This window comes from Botrytis deweyae, assembly GCF_014898535.1.
Source record: "Botrytis deweyae strain B1 chromosome Unknown BDEW_010, whole genome shotgun sequence".
Lineage (NCBI taxonomy): Eukaryota > Fungi > Ascomycota > Leotiomycetes > Helotiales > Sclerotiniaceae > Botrytis > Botrytis deweyae.
The window spans coordinates 1104118-1117123 of NW_024066217.1; the positions used below are offsets into that span (position 1 = coordinate 1104118).

At 42.3% G+C, this 13006-nt stretch overlaps 7 protein-coding genes across 7 annotated transcripts; 2 read left to right on the forward strand and 5 right to left on the reverse strand.

The window, feature by feature from the left end:
- Positions 1-167: 167 nt before the first annotated feature.
- On the reverse strand, positions 168-1151 carry EAE98_005402 (uncharacterized protein; the record flags this gene model as incomplete). The annotated part of the gene is made up of 6 exons (XM_038953024.1): positions 168-486; positions 537-777; positions 839-873; positions 941-955; positions 1013-1058; positions 1118-1151. 6 exons carry the CDS (start codon positions 1149-1151, stop codon positions 168-170), a joined length of 690 nt encoding a protein of 229 aa, XP_038810866.1.
- Positions 1152-1776: 625 nt separating this feature from the next.
- On the reverse strand, positions 1777-2562 carry EAE98_005403 (uncharacterized protein; the record flags this gene model as incomplete). Its single annotated transcript, XM_038953025.1, has 3 exons — positions 1777-1795; positions 1862-2260; positions 2333-2562. The coding sequence occupies 3 exons, from the start codon at positions 2560-2562 to the stop codon at positions 1777-1779; spliced, it is 648 nt and encodes a 215-aa protein (XP_038810867.1).
- A 686-nt stretch (positions 2563-3248) lies between these two features.
- Positions 3249-4581, forward strand: EAE98_005404 (uncharacterized protein; the record flags this gene model as incomplete). The annotated part of the gene is made up of 3 exons (XM_038953026.1): positions 3249-3315; positions 3408-4171; positions 4276-4581. The coding sequence occupies 3 exons, from the start codon at positions 3249-3251 to the stop codon at positions 4579-4581; spliced, it is 1137 nt and encodes a 378-aa protein (XP_038810868.1).
- An 818-nt stretch (positions 4582-5399) lies between these two features.
- Positions 5400-6230, forward strand: EAE98_005405 (uncharacterized protein; the record flags this gene model as incomplete). The annotated part of the gene is made up of 2 exons (XM_038953027.1): positions 5400-5660; positions 5766-6230. 2 exons carry the CDS (start codon positions 5400-5402, stop codon positions 6228-6230), a joined length of 726 nt encoding a protein of 241 aa, XP_038810869.1.
- A 1628-nt stretch (positions 6231-7858) lies between these two features.
- Positions 7859-8924, reverse strand: EAE98_005406 (uncharacterized protein; the record flags this gene model as incomplete). Its single annotated transcript, XM_038953028.1, has 2 exons — positions 7859-8150; positions 8201-8924. 2 exons carry the CDS (start codon positions 8922-8924, stop codon positions 8143-8145), a joined length of 732 nt encoding a protein of 243 aa, XP_038810870.1. The 3' UTR covers positions 7859-8142.
- Positions 8925-9587: 663 nt separating this feature from the next.
- EAE98_005407 (uncharacterized protein) lies at positions 9588-10937 on the reverse strand (the record flags this gene model as incomplete). The annotated part of the gene is made up of 4 exons (XM_038953029.1): positions 10553-10937; positions 10201-10500; positions 9826-10140; positions 9588-9772 (listed from the first exon to the last, which is right to left on the reverse strand). Exons 1-4 carry the CDS (start codon positions 10683-10685, stop codon positions 9588-9590), a joined length of 933 nt encoding a protein of 310 aa, XP_038810871.1. The 5' UTR covers positions 10686-10937.
- A 1056-nt stretch (positions 10938-11993) lies between these two features.
- Positions 11994-12453, reverse strand: EAE98_005408 (uncharacterized protein; the record flags this gene model as incomplete). Its single annotated transcript, XM_038953030.1, has 3 exons — positions 11994-12099; positions 12133-12284; positions 12388-12453. 3 exons carry the CDS (start codon positions 12451-12453, stop codon positions 11994-11996), a joined length of 324 nt encoding a protein of 107 aa, XP_038810872.1.
- Between the last annotated feature and the right edge of the window lie 553 nt (positions 12454-13006).

Consider the following 13006-nt stretch of genomic DNA (forward strand, 5'->3'; position numbering starts at 1 on the left):
AAATTCGGAATGGAAGCCACACATGAGAATCTTCCTATTCTTAATCTCACCGCTTCAATCAAAATGCAAATTTCCCTGGATTGACCGTCATGAAACCTTGCAAATTAATCCATTGCGTAAACTCCATGGTATTATGGTCGGGTTCTATTCGTACATTGATTCATCATCTATTGATGACGGACGGTATAATTCGTGTCTGGCAAGTACAGATGCCTGTTTGCTCCCTTGGCCGTCAAAACCACCATTCTAATGACACCTCCGGAACTCCCATCCCATTTGATAGCCTCCTGCAGTGCGCCCTTAACAAAGTCAACAGCATCAGCCTCTTCCATACCTTCCTTCCAGTTTGCATCACAGTATCCGTAGATGTATGTTGAGCCGGAACCTCCAATGGCATAAGATTGCTTGTGTAACGATCCTCCTAATGGTATCGAGTAGACTTGACCTCCATGTCGCTCATCCCAACCAGCAATAATCAAACCAGCACTAAATCCAAATTAGAACAAGAAACTCGCGGAGCTGAACAACATTCATACCTCAATTGATCCTTGTTATCGTAGCAAAGTTCCTGGAACATAGCGGCGGCCGTTTGTGTGGTTGGTGTTTTGCCATTCAAAACTCCATACATTCCCAACTGGTAATGAACAATATCCGCAACAGCTTGAGTATCAGCCGCAGAACCTGATCGACAACACCAAATTGTATCATGTACTTGGGTGAGCTTGTCTGTAACTCGATTTGCGATATATGAGCCGGTGGTTGTTCTACTGTCCGCACCTGTCCAATATATCCATCAGTAACTCTTATACCCCGCAGATTGTGAGCTAAAGGAACTGACCCAAAATGACACCATCCTTAAAGTTTATGGCCATACTGAAATCAATGTCAACGCTGATCTCGAATCGAACATTATTGTTATCGTGGTCTCTAGGCTTCTTACATGGAGGTTCCTAAGCTATCATATCAATCAGTAAAGCTCAAAATATAAGGCCAGGCTACCTAGGTATCTTACTTGACTTCTCCCTTCTTCAAACGATCCATATCCACATGAATACCATCTTCAAGAAGCTCTCGTTAGCTATAATTCCACTGGTAGCTGAGTTGGATACCCAAATACCTTCATTCAACATTCCTGTGTTTCCAAACTCCATCTTGAAAGTTTTAATATTGGTCTTCTTTAATTTGGAATATGTAGAAAAAACAAATGCGAATCGTTAATCGTTATGTTCGTCGGGGTGGAAGATGAGCTACCGATTTGAAGCTCTCGAACAGGCAGACCTTAGACGCGAGGCAAGGCAAGCAAGCGCGAAGGTGAGATAGATCACGTGGTGATAGTGATTTGAGCTTGGGCGGTTATTCCCGTTTCTTAGGGTTGCTCCCGGTGAGGTTTCTTAGGCCTTGTAAGTTAGGAGGTAGCGTGTACCTAGTCTTCTTATATACATACATAGCAGTGAAAGTTTCGAGTTCAAGAAATAAATGATTACGCTAATAAATGCTATTTACAATTTATACAAATGGATACTGGGCGTAACATTTTGAACACCCCCTGCCTATTCCAATCCAGATAACAATATCCCCAATAGTCCAAAATCTAATCAACGCCCTCTTTCGATAAGTTCCTGACCTCGATTCCTAATCATACATGATCTTGTATCCCCATAGTTGTAAGAGAACTGAGGCAAGCTTTTTCTTGTTCTTGAGAATTAGAATCAGATAAACGTGCTTTGTGCCAGACGAGAAGTTCCTTTCCTGGACTAATACTAAATTCCAAATGCTTTAACCTCCCCGAGTCAAACTACACCCATTTTATTAGCATCACATCATCCTCTCAAGAAGACGCTTAAGCTCAAGGAAAACCTACCCTTCCTTATCCAATTCCAATGGCGTGAAACCCTCTCCCTCCCCCTTCTTAACCTGAGTCTTTGCCTCGCCAGCTTTCCCCGGCTCACCATCCTCGGCACATCCACAGTCGTAGAAGTCTCCAATCTTACTACAATCGAATATCTCTTTCTTCAAACGCTTATTGACTTCGTTATGGACATGGCATGCCCACGCCGCTGCCGTACTCCTCGTTGCCACTTGAGGTGGATATTTCTTCAATAGCCCTTGGAAATGTCGCGCACAGTCGCCACATGGATAGAGGCGCGCAAATAGATGGATGTAGGATTTCAAAGCCGAGCTGTCTTCTTCTGTAGGCTTATCGGGGAATTTGGCCATCATCGTGTGTAGAACTTTCCAGGCTGCGTGGCCGAGTTCCGCTCTAGAGGGTGAGAATGTTAATAAGTACAAAGATCACATCATTCCAACCGTATTTTGCAGATGGGTGACATACTTTAACGTGGCATTTTCCAGCTTAGGGGCAGTGGCTGCTCCATGAAGAAGATTGTCATCGACGAGAATTGGAGTTTTATCCAGAGGGAATTCAGCGTTATAATCGCTCTCTGTGCCATAATCGACAGCTCTCGTTCCATGATTTTGATTGCGAAATGTGAGCACAAAGAATATGCATAGAAAAGCTGCTACAGCTATTCCCGCAAGAGTAAAGTGCGGCTTTCGAGCCATGCTGTATTATGACCGAAGAGGAATTATTATTTGTATTGATGATTGTGATCTGGTTGGCTAACGGTACAGAATAAGGGCCAACTTCTTGAATTGAACTCGGCTCCGAATGTTTCGATGGATACTTCGTAGCGTTGTTCGAGATGTCAGCAACAAAGGAAAAAGAGAAGCATCAATTCAAAGTAATGAATGTTAATGTTAATTTGAGAAAACGGCCTCGTCGAACATTCGACAAATTCATTCCCAAGTACCTACCTACCTACTTAGGTACATAGGTACATAGCGTGATAAATTCCTATTTTAGCAATCGCCGTCCCTCGAATAAATTAATTCCAAGACTCTTATTCGTTCTATTTGATTGTTTCATATTCATTCAAGATCGTATCTTAATTGGCTACAAAGCTGTAACATTTCCTTTTCTCCACCCCCATTTCTTCAGGTACATCTCGGAGCATCATTCCTCCCCTTCCGTCATTTCTGCCCCGCGTTCTCCGAGCTCGGAAACATGAAATATTTTTTGAGCTAGCTGACTGTGTTATATTTACTACATCTCCGTGGAAACACTGAACGACTCAATATTATCAATCTTGAATCCTTCACCATCTTAAATACTTGCTGTGCTACTTCCAAATTTCTGGATATCTTGACTTTCAAAGCAATTCCCATCAGATCTTTTTTTGCAAATCAATATGACTTTCCCTCCTCCCCCTGTTAGCACAATCGACTGGAGTGACATTGGCTTCAAATTCCGTGAAGGTAATATCAATTTCTCTGTCTTGGCCTTCCTATTATTACTCAATTGACTGCTGTCAAAAGTCTCGTCCACATAAAGCTAATTCCTCCTTCAGTCAACGGTCACATCGAATCCCACTACTCAGTTAAAACCGGCCAATGGACCCCTCCAAAATTCATTACCGATCCCTACCTCCGTCTTCATGGCATGTCCCCCGCTCTCAATTATGGCCAACAAGCATACGAAGGCATGAAAGCTTTCCGCACTCCCGGAGACTCCTCCATTACCATTTTCCGTCCTACCAAAAATGCCGCTCGTCTAGCCCACTCTGCAGAATTCATCTCCATTCCTCCTGTTCCTGAGAATGTCTTCATGGACTGTGTACATGCTGCTGTCTCTTTGAATGCAGAATATGTACCACCTCATGAAACAGGCGCTGCCATGTACATCCGACCTTTGATCTTTGGTTCCAGTGCTCAGTTGGGATTGAGTCCCCCAGAGGAATATACTTTCTGTGTTTATGTCCTCCCAGTAGGCGTTTACCATGGTGTACACCCAGTGAAGTGCTTGATTCTCGAAGAATTCGATCGTTCTGCACCACACGGAACCGGAAGCGCAAAAGTGGGAGGAAACTACGCGCCAGTGTTGAGATGGAGTGATAAAGCCAGAAACGAGGGATATGGTATAACATTGCATTTGGATAGTCAAACGCGCAGCGAAATCGACGAATTTTCTACAAGTGGATTCATTGGCGCGAAGAAGGAGGGAGATTCCATTACATTGGTGGTACCGGATAGTAAGAATGTTATTGCTAGTGTAACATCTGATAGTATCTTGGAAATCGGAAAGAGTCTTGGGTGGAAGACGGAAGTTCGCTCGGTTAGTCAATCCTCCCCTCATTTTTTTTTTTGTGCAATTCCCATGTCCCATCCATTTTATTACCTCCATTTCACATCCAACCTATTCTAACCCTCATCTTCTAGATCAAATACGAAGAACTCCCCACTTTCACCGAAGTAATGGCCGCCGGGACTGCCGCTGCTCTTGTCCCAATTCGCTCCATAACTCGTTACTCCGATAACAAAACTACAGAATATATCCCTTCATCCTCCGAAGAACCCGGTGCTATCTGCGCGAAGCTTCTCACCACCCTTAAGGGAATTCAAGCAGGAAAGCTCAAGGATACATTTGGCTGGAATAAAATTGTTGAAAAATTGGATGTTAAGGACTTCACTCCAGAGGCAAATGATACCAATGGTTTGAATGGAAATGTGGATGAATTGCCTTAGATGTTAAAAAGATTTTCAACTGAAATAGTCTAAAAAGAATGGAAGCGGCGTTGAGTAACTGGGCATTAACAAATTGTACTATCTACTAGGTATTCTTCAATAGAATTTAAAGTGCGGACCCTTAGGAGTTAAGACTTCTCCCCGGATTTCGTGCAATTGATTGAACAGCGGTATTACGTCATAGCCCCCAAGCGCCCGTTTTCTCGCTTAGTCATTCGGTCTGGATCTTTCTTATTATTACGCCTCTTCACGACCAACCATGCTTCGCGAGACACGAAATCAAGAAACAAGTAAATGAATGCAAATCATCCATTCATTTGGCACCAGCACAACATGATTAATATAACGAAACGATGTGAGATGGGGGCTTCTTTTTGGGTGGAGGTTGCTTGCAAGGTTAGTGGGGTCGGGAATCAAAGTAAAAAGGTGAATGTATGGCCAAGGGTTCTCCGGATCTTTTCTTTGTACACCGGTGAGGCAATGCTGGTCATTTGCTACTTTTTTGTCCTTGGTTTACACTTTCCAGGCTCGGAGTTATAGGACTGATGAAAATTGGGTTCCAATCAAAAGTAAGAGCATATATGCGAGGACTTACAGGACTTGGGGTGAGATTTATATGATGTCGATGACCACAGACTTCACCTCACTTTCATCTCACGACTTTTCTTGCTTCTGACGCGAGGGTATTTGCTATATATATTTGTGTATTCTGCTGCGACGGTGTACTTTTTTGCTATCACTGTAACGTTAGTTCTTTTAAGATACTCTTGTTTACATAGAATCACTTTTACAAGCCCATTACAAAACCACATCTCACAATGCGTATCCGCATACCCATAAATCTGCTTTTCCTGATACCTCTGGCGACCGCGAAAACCACAACTGTTACAACAGTCACGGAATCGGCAGCCTCTCAACCAACTTCTACATCATACACCTCTGATTCTCAATTCCAATCCGATATGATCGCGGCGCATAATTTCTATCGGGGAGAACAAAATGTTAGTAACTTGGAGTGGAATGATACCAGTGCGAAAATAGCGAAGGAATGGTCGAAAGGTTGTGACTTTAAACATTCTGTACGTCAAGTCCTTCTTTTCTGTCTCCCGTCCCCTTTCCCAAGTTGGACACTTCATAAATTCAAGCCTCCAAAATAATAACAAATAACTAATACCCATTACCAGGGCGGACCGACAGGCGAAAATCTAGCGGCCGGCTATCCCAACGCGACCTCATCCGTCGACGCTTGGGGTCTCGAACGCCTCAAATATTCGTACTCCTCTCCAGGTTTTAGCGAAGATACAGGTCACTTTACACAATTAGTCTGGTCAAACACCACATCTGTCGGTTGCGCGCGCACCAATTGTGCAGGGGAAAATGATACGCCGGGATGGTATGTAGTGTGTGAGTATTGGCCAGCGGGGAATGTTGTAAATGGGGGGAAGGGGGATAAAGAGGAATTTTTTAGAGACAATGTGAAAGAGCAGGTTAAAGGGGAAGCGAGTGATACGGTGGAGAGTGGAGTTACGAGTGTGGGAAGTAGTATTGCGGGAGGTAGTGTGGTGGGGTGGAGGGGGAGGGAAGGAGAATTGAGATGGGGTGTTTTGATGGGAGTTGTGGCTGTAGGAGCTGCGGGGTTAATGTTTTAAGATGTCGGGTGTATTTGATTGGGATTTTGGGACGAAGAAAGGCGAATGGAGGAAAGATACCTACGAGAAGGCTATTTTGCTTAAGCGCGGTGTTTGGGGTTCTGTATTTAACTTGGGAAAATGGATGCAGATATGAGATCAGGCGTAGAGGAACCAATTTGGCATTTTATTTAGTCCCAGGAATATACCCCATGATATAGAAAAATGGGGCTAAGTAACTCCTCGATGGATTTGAAAAATCACAGGCCAGAATACATCTCTGCTGTTTCTGTTCTGGAATACATTCGATTCATCCATTGATCATGGAAGTGACAATATCGATTTTTATTTCTTGACAATAGCTAGATGGGTGAGCAATATTTGCGTTCGGCTAGAGTGGAAAATGGAGAAATAAAAGGGGGGAGGGGAGAGTGGGGTTCAATTTAGCTAGAACGGAACTTACTTATGATTTTTTGTTTGCTGTGGGGAGAAGATTTGTGACTCGCAGATGAAGTGTTTGATGAACACGATTAAGTTTGGGATGGAATGTTTTGGGAGTGGATGTGATGTTGTGTTATTTAGGTAGGTATGCTTACCTACTTATCTACGTACAAAGAAAACATTATTTCGCCGTGGGAGGTCGATGTATATCTAGATACTACTGTTTTCACGCATGACAATTTGGTAAATAGAAAGAATGTAGTGAGTTTCAATGTTCGGAGCATAGATTCCAAGAGTATTAGAAACGTAGACTAGAAGATGAGGAAGAAGTATGTGGCCTGGGATGGATGTTTATTTATCTTAGCTGGGGTCCATCACTCAAGTTGAGAAACACCTGCACAGATACCTGGTTTTGAGTTAAATGGGTGTTGGAAATTATATTAGGTTGGAATTGGGGACTTGATAGGTCTGAGTAGTAATTTTATCCTAGGTAATGGGCGAGGAGGTATTGTAAAGTTATCTATATTGTGAATTACCTGGAAAATTCACATAGGATTAAAGCTCCTACTCAACCCCTCCCTTTTCATTTCTTGGCAAAAATTAATGCTCTGTATCCTATGGATGTGTACATGTAACAATCGCATGCTGTCTAGCCTTTGAAAAGGTGTACACATCCTCATTCTGACCATTTGAAATGGTGTTCTCCTGTTCTCTTATCTCCGGTCCTGAACCCTTCAATCCTTACTAGAGTCCCCTCCCAAGAAAGAAAAATAGGACCTTTCCATCTCAAGATGCGTGTTATAAATCGACACGAAGAATCGATGCGTAGTGTTCTTGAAAGTCGGAAATCAGAAAGCTAAATTATGTCAATTTTGGTGATTCTAGAGGTGAGCATACGTAGTAGTTTGTGGGAATTGAAGAAGGTGCGTCTCACCTGGTTGCCATTTTAGCCAAAATTTTGGTGTAAGTTTCTGTCTCGAGTAATTATGTTTGATGTGAATCTTCTGGTCATTATAGAAGCTTAATTGATGTAGCACGAAGACTTTTCAAACAATGTTAGGCCTGCAATCTTGAATAAAAGGAAGTATCATCATAGTCTTCATCATGTATAGTTCACCGAAGCATCAAACTCCTTGGTAAAACAGGTCAAGTTCACACGAAAAAAGCAGAAAATATTGTCGGAAGAATACATTCTTAGCTTAACTTTACTTTATTAGGCCAACATACATGTGTGTTGCCGCAATGCGTGAGGAACAGAATACCTATTATATCTCCTCCTACCTCCAATGGCAACCCATATCAATCCACATGAGCCTGTGTACACAACGAACTCACAGCTGAAAACATCCTTCAACAGTCTCTCGCGTCGAAGTAACCTGTGTGCGCTATTAACGGAGCACAATACTGGAAGTTCGTCGTCCGAGTCTAGTCAATCGACCAGAGAGAAACCCTTCGCAGCCATGCTTCGCAAAATTGCCGATTCGGATACAATTCAGGATTCTATTGTTCAATTAGTTATGATATCAAATGTTACAGAGAGAACTGCTTACCGGTAGTTGGATTCTCCTCAACCAGATAGTTGTCCCCAATCATCTGAGAAAGCTTCCTTGCCCTAACATTTTCAGGTAATTGTCTTTTTAAGGCCTTTATTATGTCACCCAACGCCTCCACTGGGTAAGAAAACAAATATCCGTCAAGGAAGCTAGGGTTTTTGCACCAGCAATTATGCTCAATCACAAAGCGACGAAGAGCACTGCCCTTAGCAGTATTATCATAGACGTATCTACAATCGTAAGAAGTCAGAGACCGATTGCAAACTAAGGCTTTGTTACAAAGAACGCGCATAGTATAATTCTGAAGTCGGTGAAGTAGGAATTTTTCGGCCAAGACCCAAAGCTGTAGCAGCACATTATCTTCGTCGACACACTCGACCGCTGAAAAGAAATCGTCGCTGTGGCTGACATCCCAGTCTGAATGAATATGGTCGAACTTCTCTTGGTAAACCCATTGCGTCAATAATCGAAACACCTCAGGGCCAGTGTCTTCAATACGATAAATCTGCGTTTGTCCCTCGACAAATACGCTATTGAAAGCACGATTCCAGACTTCCGAATGTTCGCATGCGATTTGTTTGTGGATCTGAAACGTCTCTTGTTTGTCGCCTGTGCCAACGATAAAAGTGACCATTTCGTTTGGTGAAGAGAACGGCTTCTTTGAGTTTGTTGGAGGAGGAGTTGTGGTCTTCTCAGCCGGCGGCTTCTCTGGTGAAGACATTGTTGTCGTTAAAGTGGAAATCAGGGAATTGGCTTGTGAGGTAGATTTGATGTGATGGTTTGATCTGGGGATAGATCGAACAGAATTGGTTGTAGAAACGATGAATAAATTATGATTTTGGAGGACGAGAAAAGTTTTTTATGGGTTTAGTACTAGTCGAGTGAATACTTCAGAACTTATTATCGTTTTTGAAGATAAAAAATAAAATGTGAAAGCAAAGTGAATATTGAGTTGTTGAACTGACTTCAGTGGCCTAGAAAATGTTGATGCTTCAATCCAATAGTGACTTATCACTCAATTCGATGTTCCAGACAGATTCCATTCATAAAGACGCCTCGAAAACCGAGTTTCTTACTGTTGCATTATTGTAGGTACGATTTAGGAGCTCCTTAGTATAGAATGTGAACCTCCAATTCTCTTTCAAGACCGGAGCCAACTAACAACATCCCAATTTGCTACGCCTTCAATCCAAAAAGGCACATGATTCGCTAATACCGACTACCAGAATTCTCTGCATTTCTTCCTGGAATATCCCTTTACACCAATTCGCCTATACCATCCCATTGAAAAACTAGAAAGATAGAAGCTCATCATCGTCAGAATTCTCACTTTCTTCATTTCTCCCCCTCGATTTCTTCCCAATCATTTTAGATTTCGGACTTTTCAGCCACCAAGAAACCACTGTGATTTACCGCCAATTTTCTCGTTATATGGAGATGTTGCAGCTCCCTCTTTGCCCTGATCTTCCAGAGCTTGCCTACATCCGAAGTCTTCATATGCGGGACCTACTTGTATGCAGTCTAAGTCTGGACAGCAAACTCTGATGCCGCTTATGGGATTGCATTTCACTAGTTTCTTTTTAATCTCAAATTTTCAAGAAAGTCAAGAAGAAAGAACTTACTGTTCATTGGTTTACACTTGGGTAATGCGGTGATATCGTCTAGTCTAGGGGGCATTTTAATTACTTCGAGAAAATCCCACTTCTTTGCTTCTTCTTTCTTCTCTTCCTCTGGCTCAAGACTTTCAGAATCCATATTCGAGTTCAAGTTCGAGTTCTGTTCAAGTGACAGATATGGTTTCCGCAACACATCCAGAGTTTCTTCATCTTCAGACTTTACATCGGAAGGTGGACGGCATTCACTCATGCTTGAACTTCTGGACATGTAGCAAACAAGTGAGGGGCAACAGTGTTCGCCTTTGTGAAAATCGCATGATGCTATTTTCCCAGTCGTGAGTTTTTAAGAAGTGTTTGAATTCTGGAAGGGTCAATACGTACAGCCGGCTTTACTACAAGATTCCTTCGCAGTAATAGTTTCACCACCTAGTCTCAAAGAAACCTCTATTTTCATCCCAAAAGCTTCACCAAACTCTTGATGTTTAGACTGATGAGCGAGATTATTCAAAACCGTCGCAGCCCTTCCCCCAAATGCTAGAAGAATCTCATAGAAGGTATCTAATGTCGATCTTGTAGTCGGAGTCGCATTATCTTTTTCGTATTTGCAAAAATGGATGCCATGACCGTCTAGTTGACATTCTAAACCCGAGTCTTTACAACAGGGTGCTTGGGCACAGAGACCTTGTTTCACTTTAGTACGGAGCGACAGAACGAGATAAGAGGAAGGTTTTACCGTCTGGCTTGATACATGCTCCATCTTGGGCGGTCGCTTTGGACCCGATACTTCCAGCTGGATTTAAGACAGCGAAGGAGGATGCGATCGATAAGAAAAGTATGACTTGTAATATTGGGGCGATGAGTAGCATCTTAAGTGGCAATCTTTATCGTCTGTTATCGAGCTGCTATCTAATTTAAGGGGGGCGAGGGTCAATGAGTTTTAAGATCGTTGGTCAATGTTGATATCACGATTCCCCGCATTCTTTGGATCCCATAAATCGGGAATCGCATTCCACGCACAACTTAAGTTTTGATGTTTTACATTCCAGACCGTTGAGGCGCGGCAATTGGTAGTGAATCACTAAAAAATCACGAGTTTTGTAATTAAAAATGGAGTATTCATATTTGTGTTGAAATTTGAAATAATGTTCTCGGAAGGTGTTGACATAAATTTTTGGTGTGGCTTATACGACGCCATTTAGCCAGCGAATGATATGTTGCGCTACGGTACTGTACAGATTTCTAGGTTATCAATACCTCTTTTTGGGGTGCGCTTGAAGAAGTGACGTTGGAGGAAAGAGTGAATGGAATTCGATCGATCTGAAGCTTGAATGATGAGTGATTGAAGAATCTTGATGTAATTTTTAGGATAGTTTTTGTTCAATGCGGATGAAAGTTGAATTCGTAAGATCTTACATCAAATATTCGAGCATTCGGTCAACCCAATATGTTCAGCTCTGAGTTCAAATATGATCAGAATTCAGAAGAAAACATGAATATGATGAAGATTGAAAGGCAGCAAGGGTTTCTGCCACTTACTGGCGTCAGCTATGATGAATATATATTGTTGCTTCCTTTTTGTCTTCTAGGATGAAGTGGTCCGGATCTCCAAAGGATAAACTTTAAATGGAGGTCCGAGTGATAATGCTAGGTAGGAAGTCAGCTCCCCAGACCTACCTATCGGGAAAGGATCCAGCGAAGGAACCTCCACACTGTATGGATTTGGCCTACCATGATTGAGTGGATTGTGAAAGTGGATCGCACCCCGAGAGAATTGGAATGTGGAAGTTTCTGCTGAGATTTCCATTTGAAAATAGGAAATAGGAGATGGATAATTTTTGTTTATTTGTCGACCGAGAGCTAACCGCCAGAAACGGTGAGGTTACAGCTGGATTTGGTCTAACGGGCCATACCTAGAGCCTGGCTACTGTACGTAGGTGTTGTTCTACGATGCGATGTAGGTCTGATAGCTTCTAGCCTAGCCTTGAATATCGGGTCACATCGTACACGGTCATACATGGATCATCTTGAAAGGTCAGCATGGGTAGAGGTACTCTGGAGTTTGTTTACGCAGAAGGCAGCATGATCTAAATGGCACGATCTTCAGAGCTCTTTCTCACTACTTCCTCATCGAAATGTATTTTAACCATCTTATTCACCAGTTTGATGATATCCGTCTACAGTGTGAATTTTTTGAGCTGACTATCTAGAAATCCAGGCAATCTGGGCTGAGTTTGATTTCTTTTTTTGATATGTACGAAGTACCACTTTTGATAGAAGCCCCTGTAATAACAATAATAAGTAACAAATCTTTACTCTAATAGACTTTGGAGAGTGCATTTACCCCATTCACGGAGCACGGGAAGATTTGTACCTTTAGGTCTAGCTTGATTTTCATGATCCTCCAAAACTTGGAGGTTGATAGATATCGTGAAACTTGAAACCATTACTTGGGAAAAGTAACGTCTCTATGACAGCTAATGTCAGCATTATAAAGATTTTAGATTCAATGTCGTCTCAAAAGCTACGCAGAATTTGGAATTCTACGCAGCGAGTCAGGAAAGGATTAACCGATACCGATGCCAATGGCAAATATTGCACAATCCCATCGCGGCTTCCCGTTCGCACGGGCCACATACGTCCTGTCCTGCTGCAGTAGTATTATTAGTAAGCTTCAATGATAGGCTTTCTAGAAAGTAAATGGCAAACACACTGTGATACTCGTATAATCTTCCCAATTTCTGATCCTGCTCTACGCGGTTATCTCCTATGTGATGAATGATGAGTATGAATTATACAGTGACGTCTTCTTTGGCTACACAATACGCCGTTGAAGTAAAGATCAATAACGATTCTCGTCAAAAGATATGGAGTAGGTTCGTTGTTGGTACAATGAGGCAAAATCTTAATCTTCCATTATCAAAATTCAAGATGATAATGAACTCTCGTCTTTGTCACGCACGATCTTAGCCTTGTCACTTTCCACCTTTCATGAATACTTTGGTATGCTTTGATGAATTTGGAGGAGGGGTAACTGAGATATACTGTACAAAATTTCAAATTGCTCCCATCGAGCCCATTTTTAAAGATTTGTTTGCTTCTCTACATTCTAGAGCTCCATGCACTTCACGCATAAAGTTTTCGGTATCCTTGTCATTACGGAGCATTTTCCGTGGCTGGTGTCGATAGG